Source organism: Brugia malayi (genome assembly GCF_000002995.4).
Source record: "Brugia malayi strain FR3 genome assembly, contig: Bm_v4_Chr1_scaffold_001, whole genome shotgun sequence".
NCBI classification, from domain to species: Eukaryota; Metazoa; Nematoda; class Chromadorea; order Rhabditida; family Onchocercidae; genus Brugia; species Brugia malayi.
Window position 1 is genome coordinate 12,135,613 of NW_025062475.1, and position 21,288 is coordinate 12,156,900.

General features: G+C 29.5%; 4 protein-coding genes across 5 annotated transcripts; 3 read left to right on the forward strand and 1 right to left on the reverse strand.

The window, feature by feature from the left end:
* Nucleotides 1-553: 553 nt before the first annotated feature.
* On the forward strand, nucleotides 554-1,143 carry Bm364 (Uncharacterized protein; the record flags this gene model as incomplete). Its single annotated transcript, XM_043077586.1, has 2 exons — nucleotides 554-596; nucleotides 692-1,143. The coding sequence occupies 2 exons, from the start codon at nucleotides 554-556 to the stop codon at nucleotides 1,141-1,143; spliced, it is 495 nt and encodes a 164-aa protein (XP_042933520.1).
* Nucleotides 1,144-8,321: 7,178 nt separating this feature from the next.
* Bm17412 (Uncharacterized protein) lies at nucleotides 8,322-9,034 on the forward strand (the record flags this gene model as incomplete). Its single annotated transcript, XM_001891962.2, has 2 exons — nucleotides 8,322-8,436; nucleotides 8,937-9,034. The coding sequence occupies 2 exons, from the start codon at nucleotides 8,322-8,324 to the stop codon at nucleotides 9,032-9,034; spliced, it is 213 nt and encodes a 70-aa protein (XP_001891997.2).
* Nucleotides 9,035-10,292: 1,258 nt separating this feature from the next.
* Bm2781 (tRNA-dihydrouridine synthase 4, putative) lies at nucleotides 10,293-13,019 on the reverse strand (the record flags this gene model as incomplete). The annotated part of the gene is made up of 7 exons (XM_001891963.2): nucleotides 10,293-10,457; nucleotides 10,639-10,724; nucleotides 11,140-11,383; nucleotides 11,482-11,629; nucleotides 11,806-11,881; nucleotides 12,152-12,273; nucleotides 12,895-13,019. 7 exons carry the CDS (start codon nucleotides 13,017-13,019, stop codon nucleotides 10,293-10,295), a joined length of 966 nt encoding a protein of 321 aa, XP_001891998.2.
* Nucleotides 13,020-13,652: 633 nt separating this feature from the next.
* Nucleotides 13,653-20,999, forward strand: Bma-isw-1 (putative global transcription activator SNF2L, putative; the record flags this gene model as incomplete). 2 transcript variants are annotated; one of them, XM_043077587.1, is made up of 22 exons in its annotated part: nucleotides 13,653-13,854; nucleotides 14,340-14,462; nucleotides 14,664-14,799; nucleotides 14,923-15,043; nucleotides 15,168-15,347; nucleotides 15,531-15,686; nucleotides 15,862-16,059; nucleotides 16,301-16,410; nucleotides 16,621-16,681; nucleotides 16,959-17,124; nucleotides 17,263-17,537; nucleotides 17,771-17,902; nucleotides 18,166-18,318; nucleotides 18,411-18,625; nucleotides 18,857-19,013; nucleotides 19,538-19,666; nucleotides 19,734-19,850; nucleotides 19,985-20,065; nucleotides 20,212-20,351; nucleotides 20,460-20,586; nucleotides 20,697-20,843; nucleotides 20,934-20,999. In XM_043077587.1, 22 exons carry the CDS (start codon nucleotides 13,653-13,655, stop codon nucleotides 20,997-20,999), a joined length of 3,192 nt encoding a protein of 1,063 aa, XP_042933521.1. The 2 variants fall into 2 exon arrangements, with proteins under 2 accessions (XP_042933521.1, XP_042933522.1); XM_043077588.1 differs by having other exon boundaries at nucleotides 13,728-13,854.
* Between the last annotated feature and the right edge of the window lie 289 nt (nucleotides 21,000-21,288).

Here is a 21,288-nt window from a genome sequence, read left to right on the forward strand (position 1 = left end):
AAACAAAAACAAAAAAAACAAAAATAACAACAAAATCATTAAAATTTGTTGAAAAAAAAGATTCAAATAAAATTAAATAATTTTAAGAAATGATAAATTTCTTACAGATTATGTGTGTGATAAGATAAAAAATAACAAAATAATTAGCGTATAAGAGAATAAAAAAAAAAAATAGTAACATAGTATTAAGAGAGAGCTTTTTTTGTTTAAATTTTTTTCTAATTTTCTTTTCTTCTCTTTTTTTTTTCCACCATCTATCTATCGCTTTTTGTTTTTTTTTTCAAAAATTTATAAAATATAAATTAATATACCAAAAAAAAAAAAAAATTCTTATAAAAGCAACAAAATAATTATCTAAATTATCGTATTATTCTTTTATTAATTTTTATTATAATACATTGCAAAATGTTATCAAATCTAATTGTATCATTAGGAGAAAGTTAAGATTTAGTATTTATTTGTTAAATTATTGAAGAACAAAAAGAGAAAAAGTGCTTTTATTTCTTTTTTTTTTTTTCTAATCTTTTAATCTTAGAAAGAGTTGAAATATTTTATGGGTTATAGGTCAACTAAGAAGAAAGGTATTAAAAAGAAAGGTATTAAATCAGGAAAAGCAGAGAAGCTACAGTCAAGAAATGAGGTACTAAGAAAGGTGCAACCGAAAAAAGATGTACTAAGAAAAGCGGTACAGCCAAGGAAAGAGGTAAAGCGAAGGAAAGAGGTACAGCCAAGAAAAACGATACAGCCAAGGAAATAGGTACAGCCAAGGAAAGAGGTAAAGCGAAGGAAAGAGGTACAGCCAAGAAAAGAGGTACAGCCAAGGAAAGAGGTACAGCCAAGAAAATAGGTACAGCCAAGAAAAACGATACAGCCAAGGAAATAGGTACAGCCAAGAAAATAGGTAAAGCCAAGAAAAGAGGTACAGCCAAGGAAAGAGGTACAGCCAAGAAAAGAGGTACAGCCAAGGAAAGAGGTACAGTCAAGAAAAACGGTACAGCCAAGGAAAGAGGTACAGCCAAGGAAAGAGGTACAGACAAGAAAAACGGTACAGCCAAGAAAAGAGGTACAGCCAAGAAAAACGGTACAGCCAAGAAAAGAGGTACAGCCAAGAAAAACGGTACAGCCAAGGAAAGAGGTAGTTAAACGCATATTATTAAACCGATCGAGAATCTTTAGCTATCTATCTGTTATTTTTTAATTTTCACTTCAATCTGTATTGCATTATTCTTTGTTCTTTATTAAAATCTGTTCGAATTTATCAGAATATTATTTTACAAAGTAAAAATATAATATCGATTAGATGCATATCGATTAATAGCGTCAATTTTATGGTTTTTTAATTAAAATTTTTTAATTTGATTACTTTTTTATCTAATTAGAATTCATTTTTAGCAATAATGAATAGCATACAGTTTATTGTTATCTCAATTAATTCTAATATTTTAATATGTATTTTTCAATGGTTGTAAATTTTAAATTATATTCATCTTTTATTATTTTTTTTTTCTTTATTAATTCTAGTATTTTAATATGTATTTTAATTATTGTTTATTATAAATTATATTTATATTTAAGTAATTGTGTGTTTTATTATATTTAAATAATTACGCATCTGATATAAATTCAAATAATTTAAATAACTATGTTTCAAATTAAGCAAAGAAATAAACAATAATAATATTTAAATTATTAGCTACTAATTGATTTTTCAACTATTCTCAATAAGCTTAATTAAAATTTTCAAATCTTTTAACAAAAAAAAAAAAAAAACTATATTATTGCCAACAGTTATAAGCAATTGTTAATTGTCACAAACGGATGGAGAATGATAAAAATATTAAAAGTAAAGTTAAAAGTGAAAAACAAATTCAAATCAATTCAAAATTCAAACTAACAAGAATAATAATATTTAAATTATTAACTGCTAACTAATTTTTCAATCAAATTCAAATTAATAAATAATAACAATGACAATTTCAAATTAATTTCAGACATTTCATTTTACATAAAATCCATTTGATATATCCAAAGAAATGCAAAAGTTAATAGTGAATAAAATATGCAATGAATATTTGGATCGAAAAATTTTCCATTCCTAAACGGATAAGAAGTAGTCTGTCATCAAAGTCATCTAATTATCATATCTTACTATCAAATTTATGACAATGAAAAACTTGAAATAAAACTAATGCAGAAAGAAAAATGAAAATAAGAAGATTTGATAATGATAAGATAATGATAAACTGATAATATTTGTTGGTATGGCATAGTAATGTAAAGTTAATTTCTAATAAATCTTTTGGTGATTTGAAATTTATTCTTATTTAATGTTCAATGAATGAATAATTTCTGAATTGCATTTGTTTACATTTTACAATGAATGAGGGAGAGAGAAAAGAGAGAGAAATAGAGAGGAGAGAGAGAGAGAGAGAGAGAAAGCTGTAGAAGAAGAAATTATTTTAACAAATTTTTACAAAAATTTTTGAAAAATTAAAAGAGTAAGCAAAGAGTTGGAAAAAAGAATGTAAAATGAACAACATTAAATCAATTTAAAATTTTTTTTTTTTCATATTTAGCTTACTTATTTGCTCTGTTTGCTTAGAATCTGAATTTTGAGAGAGAGAGAGAGAGAGAAAAAGAATAGTAAGTTTCGAGGCAAAATTTTGTTAAATGAAATTTAAGTAAGTAACTTAACTTGTATTCCCTTATTGGATAATAATGAATTCATTGAAATCAATAAGTTAATAAGTTTTATTCAATTTCCTGAGGAAAATATTCACAAATATCAAGTATTATAATTGCAATATTACTTATTTTTATTATCAACAGAAATTTATTAAAATTAAAGATACAATCATATGTCATATATAATTCAAACGATTAAATTATCATATCATATCACATCATATCAGTAGTTTATCATTAAGAGTATCGCTCAAAAATATGTTTGTAAATTTACATTTAATCAAATTGATTATTTACAAGGAAAAAAAAAATCATCAAGTGAAGTATTTATCCATTATTGTACTACACTTTTAATATTAAAATTTCTTTCTATAATAAACAAAAATAATTTATAATTTTATTTCCTTCTAATTATTTCTGTCTTAATTTCTACAAAATAATGAAGTATCAAATAGTAAAATAAAAAATAAAAAGAAAAAACTTAATATTAATTGTTCCTTTTAACATTTTTGGTTTTATGTGATAGCGGAAGAAGAAAACAAATGATAATTTCAGCTACTTCCTACTATTTACTCAATCATAACGAATATTTATCAGTAATAATGGATTATTATTTTATTAATTTGTAAATTAAGTATAGCGTAATAGAAAGAGCAAAAGAAAAAAGTTAATTCTTTGGTATTTTCCAACCAAATTAATTAATCAATTTCATTCTATTATTTTGTATTTGATAATTAAAAATTATCATTTCATTATTTAAAAAATCTAAATATCATTTTACATTTAATCTAAAATAATGAAATTAATGCTAAATTTGAAATAATAAAAGAGTTAGCATTGAATATATACTTTTTAGATTTGCTATATAGAAGTAATTCTAAAATTTGAATTATTCCGATCAACAAATCAGTAGTCTAAATGTATCATTTGCTATTCTATCTATCCTTAATGTACAACAATAAATAAACATACCGCCGTCTACCTGAGATATCTGAAAGCTTTCAAATGAAATTGAAAACCTTCGAAGGTATTAGCAATTACAACAATTCAAGATTGAACGAAATGAGAAGAAAGGGGGTGGAAGGAGGGAAATGGCAAGGCGGTAGTTGTATGCAATCTCAAAACAACACAAACGTGGGCGGGGGAGGTTCAAGCAACCAGCCAACACCGCCACCCCCTCCCCTCCCTTACATCCATCCATCCATCCAGCCAACCATCCATACACCCTTCTGAACATCGGACGGACGAGACAGGACGGGGTGGGACGGGACGGGACGGGGCGGTAAGCAACACACTCGTCCACCTACGCACACACATACGCACACATAATGTGCTCTCTGACTGAATAATGGAGAGGGTTTAGCAGATAGGAAAAGAGAGGGGTATGACAGGAGGGGGGACAACCCCGCGGGGCCGTCTTATTGCAACACTTCACTAGAATGACAGACACGAAAGAGATGTTTATTGGACGGGGCTCTTCTCTTTGCCCCAACCCCGCTTGCGTATTAGTATTAGCTGAATTGGACTTATTGCTCCCCCCTCCTCTTCTCTCCTTACCCTATTCCCGTATTACACCCACCATCTATCTATCTATCCATCCACCGCCTATCTAATCATCCAGTATTCTCCCCCTACCCTCCTCCCCTGCCTACCCAATCCCCTCTTTCTCCCCGCCGTTTTCTTTACATCACGTTTACGCCACCTGCTGTAACGTCACTTTCTCTTCCTCTTCCGTTTCCATCATTTCTTGTTCTTCATAACCCCTCGTCTAGAAATGATCTTTGAAGACCTGAAAAGTGTTAGATAGATGGATAGAAAGGGTAGTCAATCATACATTCCATCTCGCATTACCTTTTCACCTCATTCCATCATCCATCGTTGTTGTTATTAGAGCCAAAGAAGCACCATTAGCCTAGAAATACGTCAGAGCTAACTGAAGATACCCGAAGAAAACCCCTTCCCATTCATTCTCTTTCCCCTTTTCCCTTTCCCTTTCCCTTCCCCATTCCTTTTTCCTTTTCCCTTTCCCTTTCCCTTTCCCTCTCCTTTTTCCATCCCTCATCTTTACATCCATCTCCTCATCATCATCATCATCCTACGAGAGTCTATTTCCGGATGCCACTACCCGTTCTCATCGATTCGAAAATTGCACGTAAAGCTCTATCGCAACTTTCTACTTCAATCGTCAACATGAACGATGACGAAGAGCCTTTAAGCTTCTCCTCGGGGACAAGCTTACTTCTGAGGCAAAATGGTTCGGTTCCTGCTCACTTCAATTTCTTCTTCATTCCTCTCTCTCTCTCTCTCTCTCTCTCTCTCTCTCTCTCTCTCTCTCTCTCTCTCTCTCTCTCCTTCTATCTATCATCTTCATTTTTCATTTCTCAAATCACTTTACTTCCTTCAGTTAAAAACCATTTTCATTAATTCTCTTTCATCCATTTCATCAAACTTATCAAAAATATATTAAAAAAAGAAGAAGCACGAGTATTCATTCCATTTTAATTAATCATTATTCATTACTGTGATAATGTTAATCTACAATAACTCATATTTTCTCTAATTATTATTAATAAAAACACAAATATCACATAACTCAATGTCATTATCATTTAATAATAATAATAAATTTAAAAAGTAAATTTTGAGTAAAAATTACTATTACTAATGTCAATAATGTTTCAAGTATTTCCTTAGGTTAATTATCATATTCTGTAAACAGTACAGAAAGATCGAAACATCTTACTATTTGCTACAACAATTATTTGCAGAAACATATCATTTAAGTTTAATTTTTTTTTTTTTTTTTGCTAATTTATTATTATTTAAAAAATTGGATTAATTAGTCCAATTTTTTCAATTGTTTAATGTTAATCAATCACAAACAACATTTGTGATTGATTAATTTATTTCAATCTTCTTTTCCGGTTCCCTGTTCAATGTAAATTACTATTACTGTTACATAAATACAATTAGTTTATGATATCAGTAATAATAATAATAATAATAATAATAATAATAATAATAATAATAATAATAATAATAATAATAATAATAATAATAATAACAATAATAATAATAATAATAATAATAGCTACTGACGCAAGAAATGTCTCGTAATCATGAATACGTACGTAATACGTGATATTTGTTATGAGCGAATATTATATGTCATTACTTTCAAGTGAAACTCTATCTTTTAATATTATAATCATTTCTTAAATTTCTTTTTTCCATTTGATCATATAAGTTTTGATCAGTAATCAATTGATTCCGTTCTTGACTGATTGGTAAATGATAGTATCACTTCAGAATTTGATTCAACCTTCTACGGCAAACAACAACGATCATATCATTAAGCTATCGTGATGAAGCATAATTCAAATTGAATAGGAAATATTTTTATCACCTACAAAAATTTTTATTCACTTTGATTTATTTGGAATAAAAAAGTCAAAAAATGAAAATTTATGACAGTTTTTCGATTGATAACTTATTATCAGATGAAGAATTAGGGAATTATCAAAAATTATTATTAGATGAATGAAAATTAAAATTGTCTGAAGATTAAATAAAATTCAGATGCTTAAAATGCTTTGTTGTCTAAAAAATTTCCTCAAATCTTGTATACGTGAAAAAAGAAAGCGTATCATTGCACGTACGTGATACTTTTCACGCAATGATACTTCCCAAAGATGATTGATAATAAATTTGAATAATTTATTAATTAAACATACATCTCTCTACATTTATGCAGATCTAATTTATGCAACATATCATTTTCCTACCGCAAACTGAAGTTCATCTATTTTCAGAAATAAAGAAAATCCTAAATGTTTCCGGAATTTCCGGTAACTAAATTTAATGAGAAAAATTTAGCCTTATTTTGGTTAATTTTGAAATGGGTTATTAAAATATGAAGAAAAATTCAAGCAAATCTTTTGATTGATAAAATATTATCAGAAGGGAAAAAAAGAGCATGAATTAAGGATTATTTCATGGAACTGTTAATAATTAATTAAAGATGATAATCTGTTAATATTTTAATGAATGATTTTGGCCAATCTAAAAATGAGTCATATCTTTTTGCACTATTAATTTTGAATTATTAAAATTTTAGGTGAAAGATGATCAATTATTTGATATCTTTTTCATTTACAAATAAAAATTTGTATGATATTTGTGCCTTAATCATTTCAATTAAAATATTTATACTTTAATCATTTCATTTTCATTTAAAATAAACATTAAATTAACAATTCCAACGAAACTTGTCATTTTATATTTTTCTCATATCATTTATATAAATTTTTTAGTATTTTAATTTTTTTTAAAATATTTCATTCATTATTATTCCTACCTTAAACCATTTACACTGAAAATTTACACTGAAAATCGCCACAAGAATGTAAAATTGACTTTGTGATTCAATTATTCCACCAACAAAAAAAAAAAAAATTTTGTTAATTTAAATTATAGCAGAAAGAAAAAAATTAATTTTTAATTTATAAAAGACTAACAAAATGTGAGAAAAATTTTCTACCGGAAAATTTGATCGAGAGACACAAATTTTAAAAAAAAAAAATCATGAATTTTCACTGGAAAATGAAATACGGAAATTTATCAAATAATATTTGTTTTAAAATATATATATATATAAAAAAGAAAAAGAAAAAAATGTACTGAAAGGATGAATAATGTTAATAGTTTGTTAAATTTAAAAAATTTAAACTATAGCATAACTTCAGCATTCATTTCATTTGTTCATTTTCCTTGAATGTTGCCATAATTGGAATTTAAAAAGGGAAGAATGAAAAAAAAAAGTGAATTAGAAGGTTAAAATTAAAAATTATATAGTGCATAATATCATTGTGGATTAAACTGTAAATTTTTGATAAATTTTTATTTTTTTTTTATTTTATTTTTATTAAAAGGAGATTAATTTCAAACTCCTTTTTTGTAGGAGTTTATTATGTTTAAATGACTTTAATTATTTTTAAATCTAACTTTTTCATTTGATCTTTGATAAAAAATAGAAATGAATGGATGCATTTATTTGTAAGAGAAATGAAATTAATTTATCTGATGTTTGCCGATGAAAAAAAAAAAAAAAAAAAAAAAAAAGGAAAAGATAAAATATGATCTGCGTGATAATAATTTAAAGAGAAATATTTTATTTTCTCATTTTAGTTTATTTAAAAAAAAAAAAAAAAAATATTATTCTTTTGAAAATTTACATAGTTAAAGCAACGTGATAATGAAATTATTTGAAATGTAATTGAACTTTTTGAAAATAATAAAATGTTTAATGAAAATATAAAAAGTAAATAAATAGAACTTTTAAAAGTTTACAATCCGTTAATTTAAATACAGACGATAATATCACAAATTAATATCATAAATGATTTCATAAATAAGAAAGAAATGTTAATTTTTACTGTTTCGTTTGTATTGATGATAATGATTGTACGCTGATGAGAATGATAATGATGTTAATGATAGCAATATGGCTTTGATGATGATGATATTAGTGAGGTCTTGTAGAGGTAATGATAATATGCTAATGAGGGTGATAACGATTTGATGATAATATCAACGTGTATGCATCAAGTGTGAATAGATTTCTTCACAAATCGTTCATGAAGCCAAGTCGTAATATTTATGACAGTAATATGGATAGTATTGATGGTGTTGATGATGATGACGATTATGGTGATAATGATGGTAATAATAATGATGATGGTGATGATAATGGTGGGTAGATAATGATGATGATAATAATGATGATATGTTGTTGATGATGGTATGGATGTCGTTATCGATGATGACATAAATATTGTTGATGATGATAAGGAAGAGGGAAATAGTGCAATAATAATAATGATAATGATGATGATAAAAGTTATGATAATGATATTAGTTTGATAGATAGTATGTTAAAGCAAAAATAAAGCAAAAATTAGAATATCATAAAAATTCTTACACAGAATGAACGAAAAATTATTTGTCATCCATTTGAATTAGACTAATTTTAATTTTTAACCAGAACATTTATATTTACTATTAAATATTATAATTTCAATTAATATTATCATTAAAGCAGAAATGAAGAATTGATCAATTCAACTGAAATAATTATCCATGCCATTATAATTTTTCATTTTTAAAAGGTTAGGAAAATTTAATTTTTTGCTTTTCTATAATGCTAAATTGTTTGTTTTCATTATCATTAGTCTTCCGTGTCATATTTCTAGCTCATTATTCAATCATTTCATATCAACAATTGTTGTTATTTAATTTGAAAGCAAAAAATTTTTCATTCAGCATATGCACTGTTGAAATGAAAATATAACACGACAAAAAAAAAAAAATTAAAAAAAAAAAAAAAGAACGACAAAAAGAAAATTACAAATTCTCTAAAAAAGCTTTAAATAAGAATGTTATTCCTTCCACTTAGTATTTTTGATATTTATATTTATCAATTTGAAAAATTTTTTGCTTGCTTTTTAAATATTAATTAATGATATTTATATCAATTACTGTCAACTACAGTAAAATTTCCTTTTTTTTTTTCTGCTTGTTTGCATCAAATAAATTTGCAATCTTCCTATTTTACAACAATGTAAATTAATTTTTACTAACAAATAAATGAATATTAATAAGTAACATCAAATCACTACAATATTATAATTGAAATGATTATTTCTTGTGATAAGAGTTTTACAAGTGTTGCACCTTCTTTCATTACTAATTAATGATAATTAGCCCGGGAACTGATTAGTGATAAGTTTGTTGTTATGAGAGAAATTTATATTATAAAGGAAATTATATCATGGAAAGGTGAAATTTTGGAAGAATTTCAAAATTTAAAGGTGCTACACTCTTGAATAGTAACTTCTCTGCTATTATCTCTTTGCATTTATTTACCCTTTCTTCCTTTCTCCCCTTCTTTTCCTCTCTCTCTCTCTCTCTCTGTCTTTTGGCAGATGATGGCTGAAAAATTCTTTTAAAAAGTGATTTATGAATCAAATAAATCCATTGAAAGTCTTTAAAGAAATATTTAACCCACATTGTAAAACATTTTTTTTCTAACTCATTCGATATATATAATGAATCATGCCAAATAATTATAAAGTAAATTCAAAATTCCATCAACTAATAATAAAGTAAAATTTAATTAGATGACCAATCAAGGCAAAACTTTGTCAGTCCAAGAATGAAATTCATATATAAGCAAATGGTGCAAAGGATGTAGATGTGATATCTTCCCAGACAACTTTATATTCTTACTTTCATCATATTCTATTTTTTATCGTTTTTTTTTTTTTTTTTTTTTTTTTTTAAACATCTTTTATTCAAATATTTATAATAACAATTAACAAAATAACAATGTTGTTGACTGTAAAATTAGTCTCAATGTTTCCCGAGATGTAAGACACAGATTTAAAAAATAAAAACATAAAAGATCGTTTCGTAAAGTTTATATATAACTAAACATCACTAAAAAGCTTACTTACAAGATAAAAAGGATACAAAACAACATGTTTTTGTATTATTCATTAAAAGTACATACAGAAGTCTAAATAAGAAGTTTGTATCACTCTAAAATATCATTTTTTGAAAAGATTACAATTTAGATAGTCAAAAACAGCTGGATGATTACTCAGTCCATTGAACATCGTTCTTTGCCTACTAGTAAGCGAAGATCGAAGCATAAACATTAACTGCTGATGGAACAAATCAAATGGACAACCATGTTCTGTGGCCAATCGCACCTGTACGATAATTGGTAGTTCTCAATAACATTTTCAAAAATTATTGAAAATTATGATCGCAAACAGCATCAACATTAAATAATGAATATGCAAAATGATGTAAACTAAGTAAACAGACTGATTATAAGTTGCAGAATATGCAAAAAAATGTAACAAAAAAAGGGAAAAAAAAAAATCGTACCCAGTCTGCAACACACTGCTTCGGAGTAGAAGTGTAACCGGCAAACATTGCTGGATTTTCTAATAAACCATTTGCCGACATTACACCTGTAAAAAAATGATTATAACAGCATACTGAAATTTGGCTTTTATATAAAAGCTTACAAATCTCAGAAAATTAAATTCGTGTTTATGGAAATAGCTGAAATGTGTCTAAAAAAGAAAACTGGACGGACTAAATATGATGCACTTTTAAATTATTAATATAAGTTCACTAAAAAGTAGTCAATGCGATAAAAAGGATTTTAAAAAGACGTACTCATTTTAACTGAATTTCAACTTCAATGCACAAAAGTAATCACATGAAGAGTAATTTGAATTAAAGAAACAAAACCTAAAACCTTACCTAGAAGAATTAGAATTATTCTAACATTTGAAAGTTGTAAACACTATGATACAGGAATAGCTTAATAATAATTCAAGAAATTATTTCTTGTCTGTGGGAACACTTATAAAAACTAACCATCAACTCCCGTATATTTTACAACTTGCAATGCTTGTTCATAGCTTTTGATATTTCCATTAGCAATTACTGGGATAGATAGGCTTGATTTGATCAACTTGATCATATCATAATCTGCAGGTTCCGATCGTTGCTCAGGTGTTCGCCCGTGTACTGTTACAAATGAAACACCAGCTCTTTCTGCTTGACGGCATGTTTCTAAAGTTAACTGGCGATTCGGTTTTAGTCGGATTTTGATGGAAATCTAAAATATACAACATATCAATTCGCACATTTTCATTGCTATTTTTTGCTGTCAATTTGTTCATTACTATCAATTATCAAGAAAAATTTCAATGTTACAGTGAAATCTGGTCTTGAAATTCGCCGACGTGTAGTCGAAACAATATCAGCAATTCGAACAGGATCTGTCAACAAACTCGAACCATATCCCTCTCTCATAACATCTCTCTGTGGGCAACCACAGTTCAGATCAATACCACGACAATACCTGAGTAAATATAAACATTAACAACAATATCATTTTGTACAGTTTGATTTGACCAATTGACCACATCAAAAGCCTGCATGTTCTGACCGTTATTCAGATGTTCTACTATAAATGAAATATCGGTTAGCTACGAATATCGGTTAACAAGGCGCATTTACATAATGAGGATATGATACCTGCTTATGAACATCGCTGCTGTGGAAAACTCTTCTGGCTCGTTGCTAGCAAACTGCACAACAGTTGGATTGTCACCTACATAAAATAACCTATAAAGTAACTCACACTGAGTTAACCTTCAATTAGCAAAGTAAACTAAGAAATAATATATTAAGAAGATCCGAATAAAAATAATATAGTAGCATAAATTGAGCTATCTGAACCCCTTTTTATACTCAACTATATGTTCAAATATTTCAACAATAAATACTTTTCATTCATTATTAATTGAAATGTAATTTCGAAATTATTAAAATGAATCAAATAATGTATCAGAGTCATCATAAGAAACAAGTTACAATGAACCTGGACAAGTAGTGAATTCTGCAGATCGGCACTGTTCTGATGCAATAAAATGTTTCGCATAAATCATAGGTGTAAACGCAACATCCACTGAATATAAACGAACCAACATTCGAAATGGCAATCTACAAAAAAGTAACTTATTTCTTATCTGACAAAAAAATACTTTATGACTTCTAATTATTAATTCCATCCAGTTGTTCCATCTTTAATTTAGCTCTTCAGTTTGATTTGTTCTATCATACAACGAACATTCTTAGAGAAACTTCTATAAACTATATAGACATACACACGACACACATGCATATGCATTATGCACACAAATGCATAACAAACACACTATACACGAAATCTTTGCCTCATCTAAAATTTAGCAGTTTTTTGAAATGACAATAGTCTTGACATTCCTGTTATTCAGCTTAAGCAAATATATAGCTTTTATCCACTTTCTATATAAGGACTTGACACATTCCAATTTGCGATAAGTTCTGACACTTAACATACTTATCAGTGGAATTCTTATCAGCATTTATAAGTATCAGTAGATGTTCGCTGTCCACAGAATACGATAATGTTATTAGTATGAAAAACAATGACAATCAACGGACATGAGCGAAATTTTCAGCAGATTCACTGTTAGAGCACATAAAAAGCATATAACATACTGATTAGATTAATTATGTGTCTGTGAATTTATGTCAATTAGAAAATTAAAGAAACATTTTAAGAGATACAAAAAAGCTTACTTTGAATATCGCACCATCGGTGCAGATACAAATAAAGGTATATCACCATCCATATGTATGTCACTGGTGACATTCTTTCCTTTAACAGTTTCTCCAACCAGTAAATCATATAACTGACTTTTCATCACTGCAATCAAAGAACAGTCTGTAGTAAGTGAAACTTAATAAAGCAATCTGCTGATAACAATTATTAAAATAGAAGTCGAACAAGTACAGTATGTCATAGCTCAATCTAGATGAACGATGATCAGTTTGAAGCAAATATTTGAAACGGAAAGTTTCTTTCGTCAATTCGAGAGTAAAATCAAACAGAATGATGAATTCTCAAGAAATTAGCACTCATCCAATTCTAAGCAATAGTTTTGTAATCCCAATCAGTTCCAAATATTCTGCTTCTTAATTAATTTTCTAGCACACACAACAAACCATTCTCCCGGCATGTCGGTACCGAGTATTCTGCTTGTCAACAGAATTCTGAAATACAGAGAAACAAAGGTTTCATTGTGTCCCCTTTAAAGTGATCTTATCTGAGGGGCTGGTGACTTTGATGTTGCGATGAACCGCTTGTTTCAGTACAGAATTCAGGAAATTCCCGGGAGCTCTCGGAGATATTGTGGCATGTACATTTGTGAGAGCTCTGTGGTTGACTGGGTAATTAAGTGTAATATGTACAATTTTAATGAATTGATATACGTTTTTCTGCCGTTCTGTAATGCTTAACATATCGTTAATTTTTATGAAATGTATGACAGAATAAGATGGATGCTAATGAAGATAACGGTATCAACAAGACGCCATTAATGGAGCAAGCGGATGATTTGACGAAAAGAGAAATGATTGCGGTGAAGATTGAACCTGAAACGGTTGAGAAAGAAACTGTGGAAATGAAAGCAAATCTTGATATAGATCCTATGGATACTGTTGAGAATAAAGGCGATATTATCGAAACATCTACCTCAAGTATGTCTCTTTGTTTGTCACTTGAAATGTTCGAATAAATCGACTTTCTTACGAAACGTTACGGAAATACCAAAATATTAAATGTATAACTAAAAAATTCACAAAAATAACTAAATGTTTAATATTTCTTGGACGATTAATATTATTATGATTGCATGAAATAATGAGTAAATAGGATTATAAGTATTGTCAGAGCGAAATGAATGATTTAATAGAACCTTCGTTTTTATTTTCTGCGGAGATAAAGATGTAAATGCCCACAGGTCCCTTCAAATAATTGTACATAATATATCTGCATGTAACTTGGTTGAAATTTCATTCGTATTTGCATTATAATCTGATCAAGATTTCATTGAAAACTGATATAAAAAATTCGTAAAAAATTGACATGAAAAATATGGTTCTGAGTGTTTCTGACTTTGTTCTGTTTAGCTGGGGAATACCTGCTTGAATAAGATTGTATTTATTTTCATTTTAACATTCAGGTAATAGCTACAATGTTGGAACGCAATTCGAAAAAGATTCTTTTAAGCGTTTTGAAATGCTGCTAAAGAAGACAGAGAATTTTTCGCACTGTTTAAGTGCAGGAGATGTTGAAACTGTTGATGGTAAAAATTACTTATAATTCAATTTTGTTATATCATGAATTCCTTTTTGCTCTTGGCACATAAATGTGGTAAAGTAATTTGACACTTTACTTGAAGTCATTTCCAGTAGAGCTGCTGAAAAATGATTTTCTTTCACTCGTTCTTAATACTCGAAAAAAGTAGGAATTACTTTTTTATTAATATAAAATATGAGTGTTGAAGTGAGCTCACCAAACAGTATGGGAGCGAAAGGACGTCCTAGGAATCAGTCTGAAGGTGATCACCGCCATCGTAAAACGGAAAAGGAAGAGGACGAAGAATTGATAAACCAAGTGAAAAAGAGCGAAACACTGATTCGGTTAGTACGAATTTCCCACAAATTATTCTGACATGAAAATTGAGTCCATTAGTTTACTCATATATTTATTATATAGGAATATTTATACGTTACTTGCAGAATACTAACTGATGTTGCTTATAGATTTGAAAAAACACCATTTTATATTGAAAATGGTGAAATGCGTGACTATCAGATACGAGGACTTAATTGGCTTATTTCATTGCAGCACAACGGCATTAATGGGATCCTCGCTGATGAAATGGTATATTCTGAATTTGTTTTTAAACTAAAAATTATGGACTAATCTAAGTTTACATTATTTCATATATTTTGACTGGTATTTTCAATAATTGCCAGGACATGTAAAACATTTCGTCATTTTCTAGGGTTTGGGTAAAACATTACAAACGGTTGCGGTGATAGGCTTCATGAAGCATTACAAAAATGCATCTGGACCACATTTAGTCATCGCTCCTAAATCAACGCTACAAAATTGGATTAATGAATTTGGAAAATGGTGTCCTTCACTGAAAGCCATCGCTCTTATCGGTATTGCTGAAGCACGAGTAAGATTTATTTCACAATATTATATTTATCACCTATCTTTTTTTCTGTACTGTTATTTACCTAGCACTATTTTTCGTGCATTATTTGCACTCGACCTTAAATATTTTTCTTGTTGTGGTATTTTATTAATTTACTGTTTTCATCCGCTTTAGTTCTCTCATGCTATAGAACTTTATTTTTAGGCAGATTTAATACGTAATGAAATTTTACCTGGAAAATGGGATGTTTTGGTCACATCGTATGAGATGGTTTTAAAGGAAAAATCATTACTAAGGAAATATGTATGGCAGTATCTTGTTATTGACGAAGCACATCGTATAAAAAATGAACATTCGAAGGTACTATGTCAAGCCTATTAAGGATTTTGTTTTCTTATTGCATCCTTATATATTTCTGAATTTCGTAACAGTTGTTTACATCTTTCGTAACTTAGTTTAATCAATGTTATTATTTTCATAAGGTAATTGGATATTCCGGCAAATTCTGACGACATTTATTCAAAACTTGTTTTAGCTGTCAGAGATTGTTCGCGAATTTAAGTCAAAACACCGTTTGTTAATCACAGGAACACCATTGCAAAATAATTTGCATGAACTATGGGCATTACTTAATTTCTTATTACCGGACATGTTTGCACTTGCATCTGATTTCGATTCTTGGTTTACAAATGATATGATGGGCAATCAGGATCTCGTTGCACGTTTACACAAGGTAAATCTTTTCTTTTTTTCCTCTCTCTTTTTACTGTAATAATGACACATCTTGTTTTGCCCGTGCTTCAATTTTTACTCACTAGAATACGTATTTTTCACTCTCACTTTCTATTATTTTCATTTTTTGTTATGAATTTTAATCTTGTGGCTTTTCTATAGAGGAGCATCGCAAAATTCAAATACAGATGTAAAAAATTTAAATATAAAACATATTTCGATGATATATGTGTTTTATTCAGGTTTTGAAACCATTTTTATTACGTCGTTTAAAATCGGATGTCGAGAAGACTCTTCTTCCAAAGAAAGAAGTTAAGATTTATGTGGGTTTGTCAAAGATGCAGCGAGAATGGTAACCTTATTTGATATCCAACTAAAGTCTTTGTAATTCACTGAAGATGTGGAGCATTGATCATACAATTGTCTGTTTTCATTATATTTAACTGGTATAGCAATCACAGTTTTATTGAACGATGCCAAAATGATTAAGAATGTTAGTTTATACATTGTATTTCAATTTTACTACAAGAAATTTTTAACTTCCTGAAATTTTTATTTATAGGTATACCAGGATCTTAATGAAAGATATCGATGTCGTTAATGGTGCCGGCAAATTGGAGAAGGTTAGTTATTTTTCTGGGAAATACAAACCAATTCAAGTGCAGTAAAATTTTTATTTCGGGATGCTCGATTTGAACCTAGCCTCAGTCGATAGGGATTTGGGAGGTGCCATACTAGGTGTTAACATTTCTATGTAAGCATAATATTCATATTTACTTATTTATGAATTAGAAATCGTTTTGTGTTTTTTATTATTTTTGTTAGATAAAGAGAGGGGATGAACGTTTTAAACGAATTAGTGCGCTGTTTTCTGAAAAGAAGTCAGTTGTTTTTTTTAAGGCACGAATAATGAATATATTGATGCACTTACGGAAATGTTGTAATCACCCATATTTATTTGATGGTGCTGAACCGGGTCCACCATATACTACAGATCAGCATCTTGTTGATAACTCAGGGAAAATGGTTCTTTTGGATAAGTTACTGGTGAAACTGAAGGCACAAGGTTAAAAAAATATTTTCGTCGTTTTTTGATCTTCTAACTTAAAATGTATTGTGAATTAGTTACTTCTAATATATAAGAACTAACTAATTTTTTACTAATAGTTTTGTCCATGGGAAACGGAATTTTGAAGTTTTTTAGGCTCTCGTGTCTTGATATTTTCATCGATGTCTCGAATGCTGGATTTATTGGAAGATTACTGTTGGTGGCGCGGTTATCGCTACTGTCGCTTAGATGGACAGACTGTTCATGATGAGCGTCAGAAATCCATTGATGAATTTAATAAGCCAGATTCAGACAAATTCATTTTTATGCTTACAACACGCGCAGGTGGTCTTGGAATTAATCTTACTGCTGCGGATGTTGTTATCATTTACGATAGTGACTGGAATCCACAAGTAGATTTACAAGCGATGGTTAGTATTTTCCATAATTTAACTTCTGGAAATCTCATATGCAATACCTTAATGTTATGAACTGTTCTCGCTTTATATGGCGAAATCTCGGTTTTTGTGCTTTACTTATATTATCTTATAATCTTGTTTTGCAAGTTTAACGGTTAGTCTACAAACTAGTTAGAGGTATTTGCTTATTTAAGGAAATTTGAAAAACTTTGAATGCTATCGTTTTTATTAAACGCGTGATTTAGGATCGAGCACATCGTATTGGACAGAAGAAACAAGTTCGCGTTTTTCGCTTTATAACAGATAACACTGTAGATGAAAGAATCATTGAGCGAGCGGAAATGAAACTTCATCTTGATTCAATCGTTATACAACAAGTACTGAACACTTTAATTTAAAACTGTATGACAGTACCGAATTGAGGCTTCTAGATTCGTGTTTTGAAATTATATATTTTGGACATTTAATTGATTGTCATCATTCTTTATCTTTTTTCCTATTATTATCTGCGTCGTCTCGCTAATACTCAAATATATTTTGTTCAAAATTTCAATTCTTAGATTTATGCTAACCTCTTAAGTCAACAATTATTATTAGTTGATTGGATATCTTGTTCTACTTGTTTTTTTTCGATTTTTAGGGACGGTTGACCGATTCCCAGAAAGCTTTGGGCAAAGAAGACATGCTGGATATGATCAGACATGGAGCTGATCAAGTGTTTGCTTCCAAAGACAGTACAATTACCGACGAAAATATAGATACTATTTTGGAAAAAGCAGAGCAGAAAACGGAGGTACAATCACCTACAGTCTGCAATGATTTTTGATATTTTTTCACATCTGATTGCTTCAAAAAGCATATTTGTTAAAAGTCGTACTCATATAGGCGCTGAATAAGAAAATTGCTTCAATGGGAGAGACATCGCTTCGAAATTTCGCTTTGGATGCACCAACTTTCGATGCTGATAGCAACTACACAGTTTACAAGTTTGAAGGAGAAGACTATCGTGAGAAACAGAAAAATGTTGGAGGGATTGGCTATTGGATTGAACCACCGAAGCGAGAACGGAAAGCAAATTATCAAGTCGACGCCTATTTTAGGTTATCTTTCACAAAAATTTTTTTTTGATATTTTAGTACTGATGGAATTCAATATTGATTGATTTATTACTGTTCATCTGTCTTTAATTTTCAGAGCTGTGACTTAGATGCAATAGGATTGTATTCGTTGATTTTCATTTCGACTGAATAGTTTATTATTTAGCACGAGGATATTTTCGTACCGTTTTCCTTGGTTCAAATCCTACAGTTTTGCTGATGTATCATTTGTAGAGAGGCGATGCGAGGAGGACATGCAGAACCAAAAGCACCGAAAGCACCAAGGCCACCAAAACAACCTAATGTTCAGGATTTTCAGTTCTATCCAAAGCGATTATTTGAGTTGCTTGAAAAGGAAGTTTATTTGCATCGGAAAACAATCGGATATAGAGTATGTCTTAATTTTTTTTATTACAAATTTTCTCGATATGCATGGGAATTGTTACTCTTTAGTATCTCTATATAGGCTTTAAGGTTACGTAAATTCAGAGCAATGGTCGATGGGATAAGTAGAACTGCCTGATCTTAGATGATCGGATAATACAGGAGTATATTTATTGCTCCAATTAATTAATAAACTGAAAACGCCTACTGAAGTACTGGAATGAAAAGGAAAGGAGTCAGTAACCTGATCATGACTTCTTATCCGGAGCATAACTTAAACTTTATGGCAAACGAATGGCACTTAATAGTTCCTACACTTAATAAAAAATGATTTATATTAAAACTTAATACATACTTTTTAGTTTATATTAAAACTTAATACATTTTTTTTTGACATTTTTTTAATCTTTTTGTCATTGGTAGCAGTATCATTTCATGAATTTGCGTTTAAATCACACTGAGGTCTCATAAAGTTTTTGAAATTGAATCGTTGATACAATATTGTGCGTGCGCTTATTTTTTGATTTTCAGGCACAAAGACCACCAGATCTTGCAACTAAAGAGGCGGAAAGGAAACAAAAAGAGGAGCAGAAAAAAATTGACAGCGCCGTACCACTGACTGAAGAAGAGCAAAACGAAAAGATCCAACTGCTAACACAAGTAGTTTTGAAGTATTAAGTTATGCAAGTTGTTGAAGATAATCTTTCGTTACTATTGATACTTCTAGGGGCAAAGTAATTGGAGTCGTCGAGAATTTCAACAATTTATCAAAGCGAACGAAAAATATGGAAGACATGATTTGGAAAATATTGCGAAGGAAATTGACACGAAATCTGCAACTGAGGTTTTTCTTCTTTTTCTGTTAGTTAAATTTACAGTGAAGCTTATTTTGTTTTAGTATTGCTTTGAAAAGATTGAAATTGAAAAATTTTATTTATCGCTTCTCAAAAAAAATTTTTTTATATATTCATCTTTAAGGTTGAAGAATATGCAAAATTGTTCTGGGAACGCCTCGACGAACTATCTGATCACGAAAGAATCTTAGCAACAATTGAAAAGGTTTATAAGTTGCTCTTAGTGCAATAATTTTAGAATAATTTGCAAATTTCTATTGAAAATTTAAATTTCTGCCAAATATTCGTACACGTATATAGTTTTAAAATCTGATATCTGAAATCGGCAACCGAAAGGTCTTTTGATCTTAGGGCGAAGCCCGAATACAACGGCGGCAGAGTATCAAGAAGGCACTAGATGAAAAAATAGCTAAGTACAAAGCTCCATTTCATCAACTTCGAATTCAGTATGGGACGAATAAAGGCAAAAATTACACGGAAGAGGAAGATCGGTATGAATTTTATTTTATTTTTGCTGGATAAGAATTTGATTTAAAATATTTTTTTTCTTGGTAAACTGATATAGTTTCTTACGTAAAATCTGAAGTTTCTTCCTTAAGATTTATGGTCTGTCAATTGCATAAGCTTGGTTTTGACAAGGATAATGTTTATGAGGAGCTGCGACAAGCAGTTCGTTCTGCACCTCAATTTCGGTTCGATTGGTTTATCAAATCGCGTACATCAACGGTTTGAGATTTCCATGCGTTTTTCATCTTTCAATGGCTTCTTCTTCATAAATCAATGCTAGTTTTTATGCCGATTTCGTTTATCTTTGAATTTTGTACTTTTTGTCTTAGGAACTTCAACGTCGCTGTAATACACTGATCTCACTAATTGAAAAAGAAATGGGTGAGGTAGAAGTTAAACGAAAGCACGGTCAGAAATCATCGGCAAATACTCCGACAACTAATACCAGTGAGCCGAAAGTTACACCAGCCGCTAAGGTAATTTCTCGGATACTTATTAACAAAAGTAAGATAATTATGTATCTCCTAGTTCTATCTTTCTAATCTAATGTTTAATTCTTCTTCAAGTCTGGTCAGAAACGCAAAAACGAGCAATCAACATCTAAAGGATCCAGTTCTAAACGTCAGAAGTAATATTGGTTGCATGAACCATGTGAAGTTTGCATCAGAAAAATTCGTCATTATTACTACTTGTATCTCACAGTACACGTAGCAACTTTTTAAGTTGTTCATTTTGAAATGAAACTTTTTGAAATAAGACCTCTTGCTCCGGCTGGATCTAATGAATACATTCCCTATTTTGAGAAATCTGAGTGATTACATTATTTTTATTGCTTTTTTATCTTTGTTTGATGCTTACCTATTTGCAATATCTGTACATCAATCTCTATTGTATGATAAAATTTGAATATATTTCTTTGAC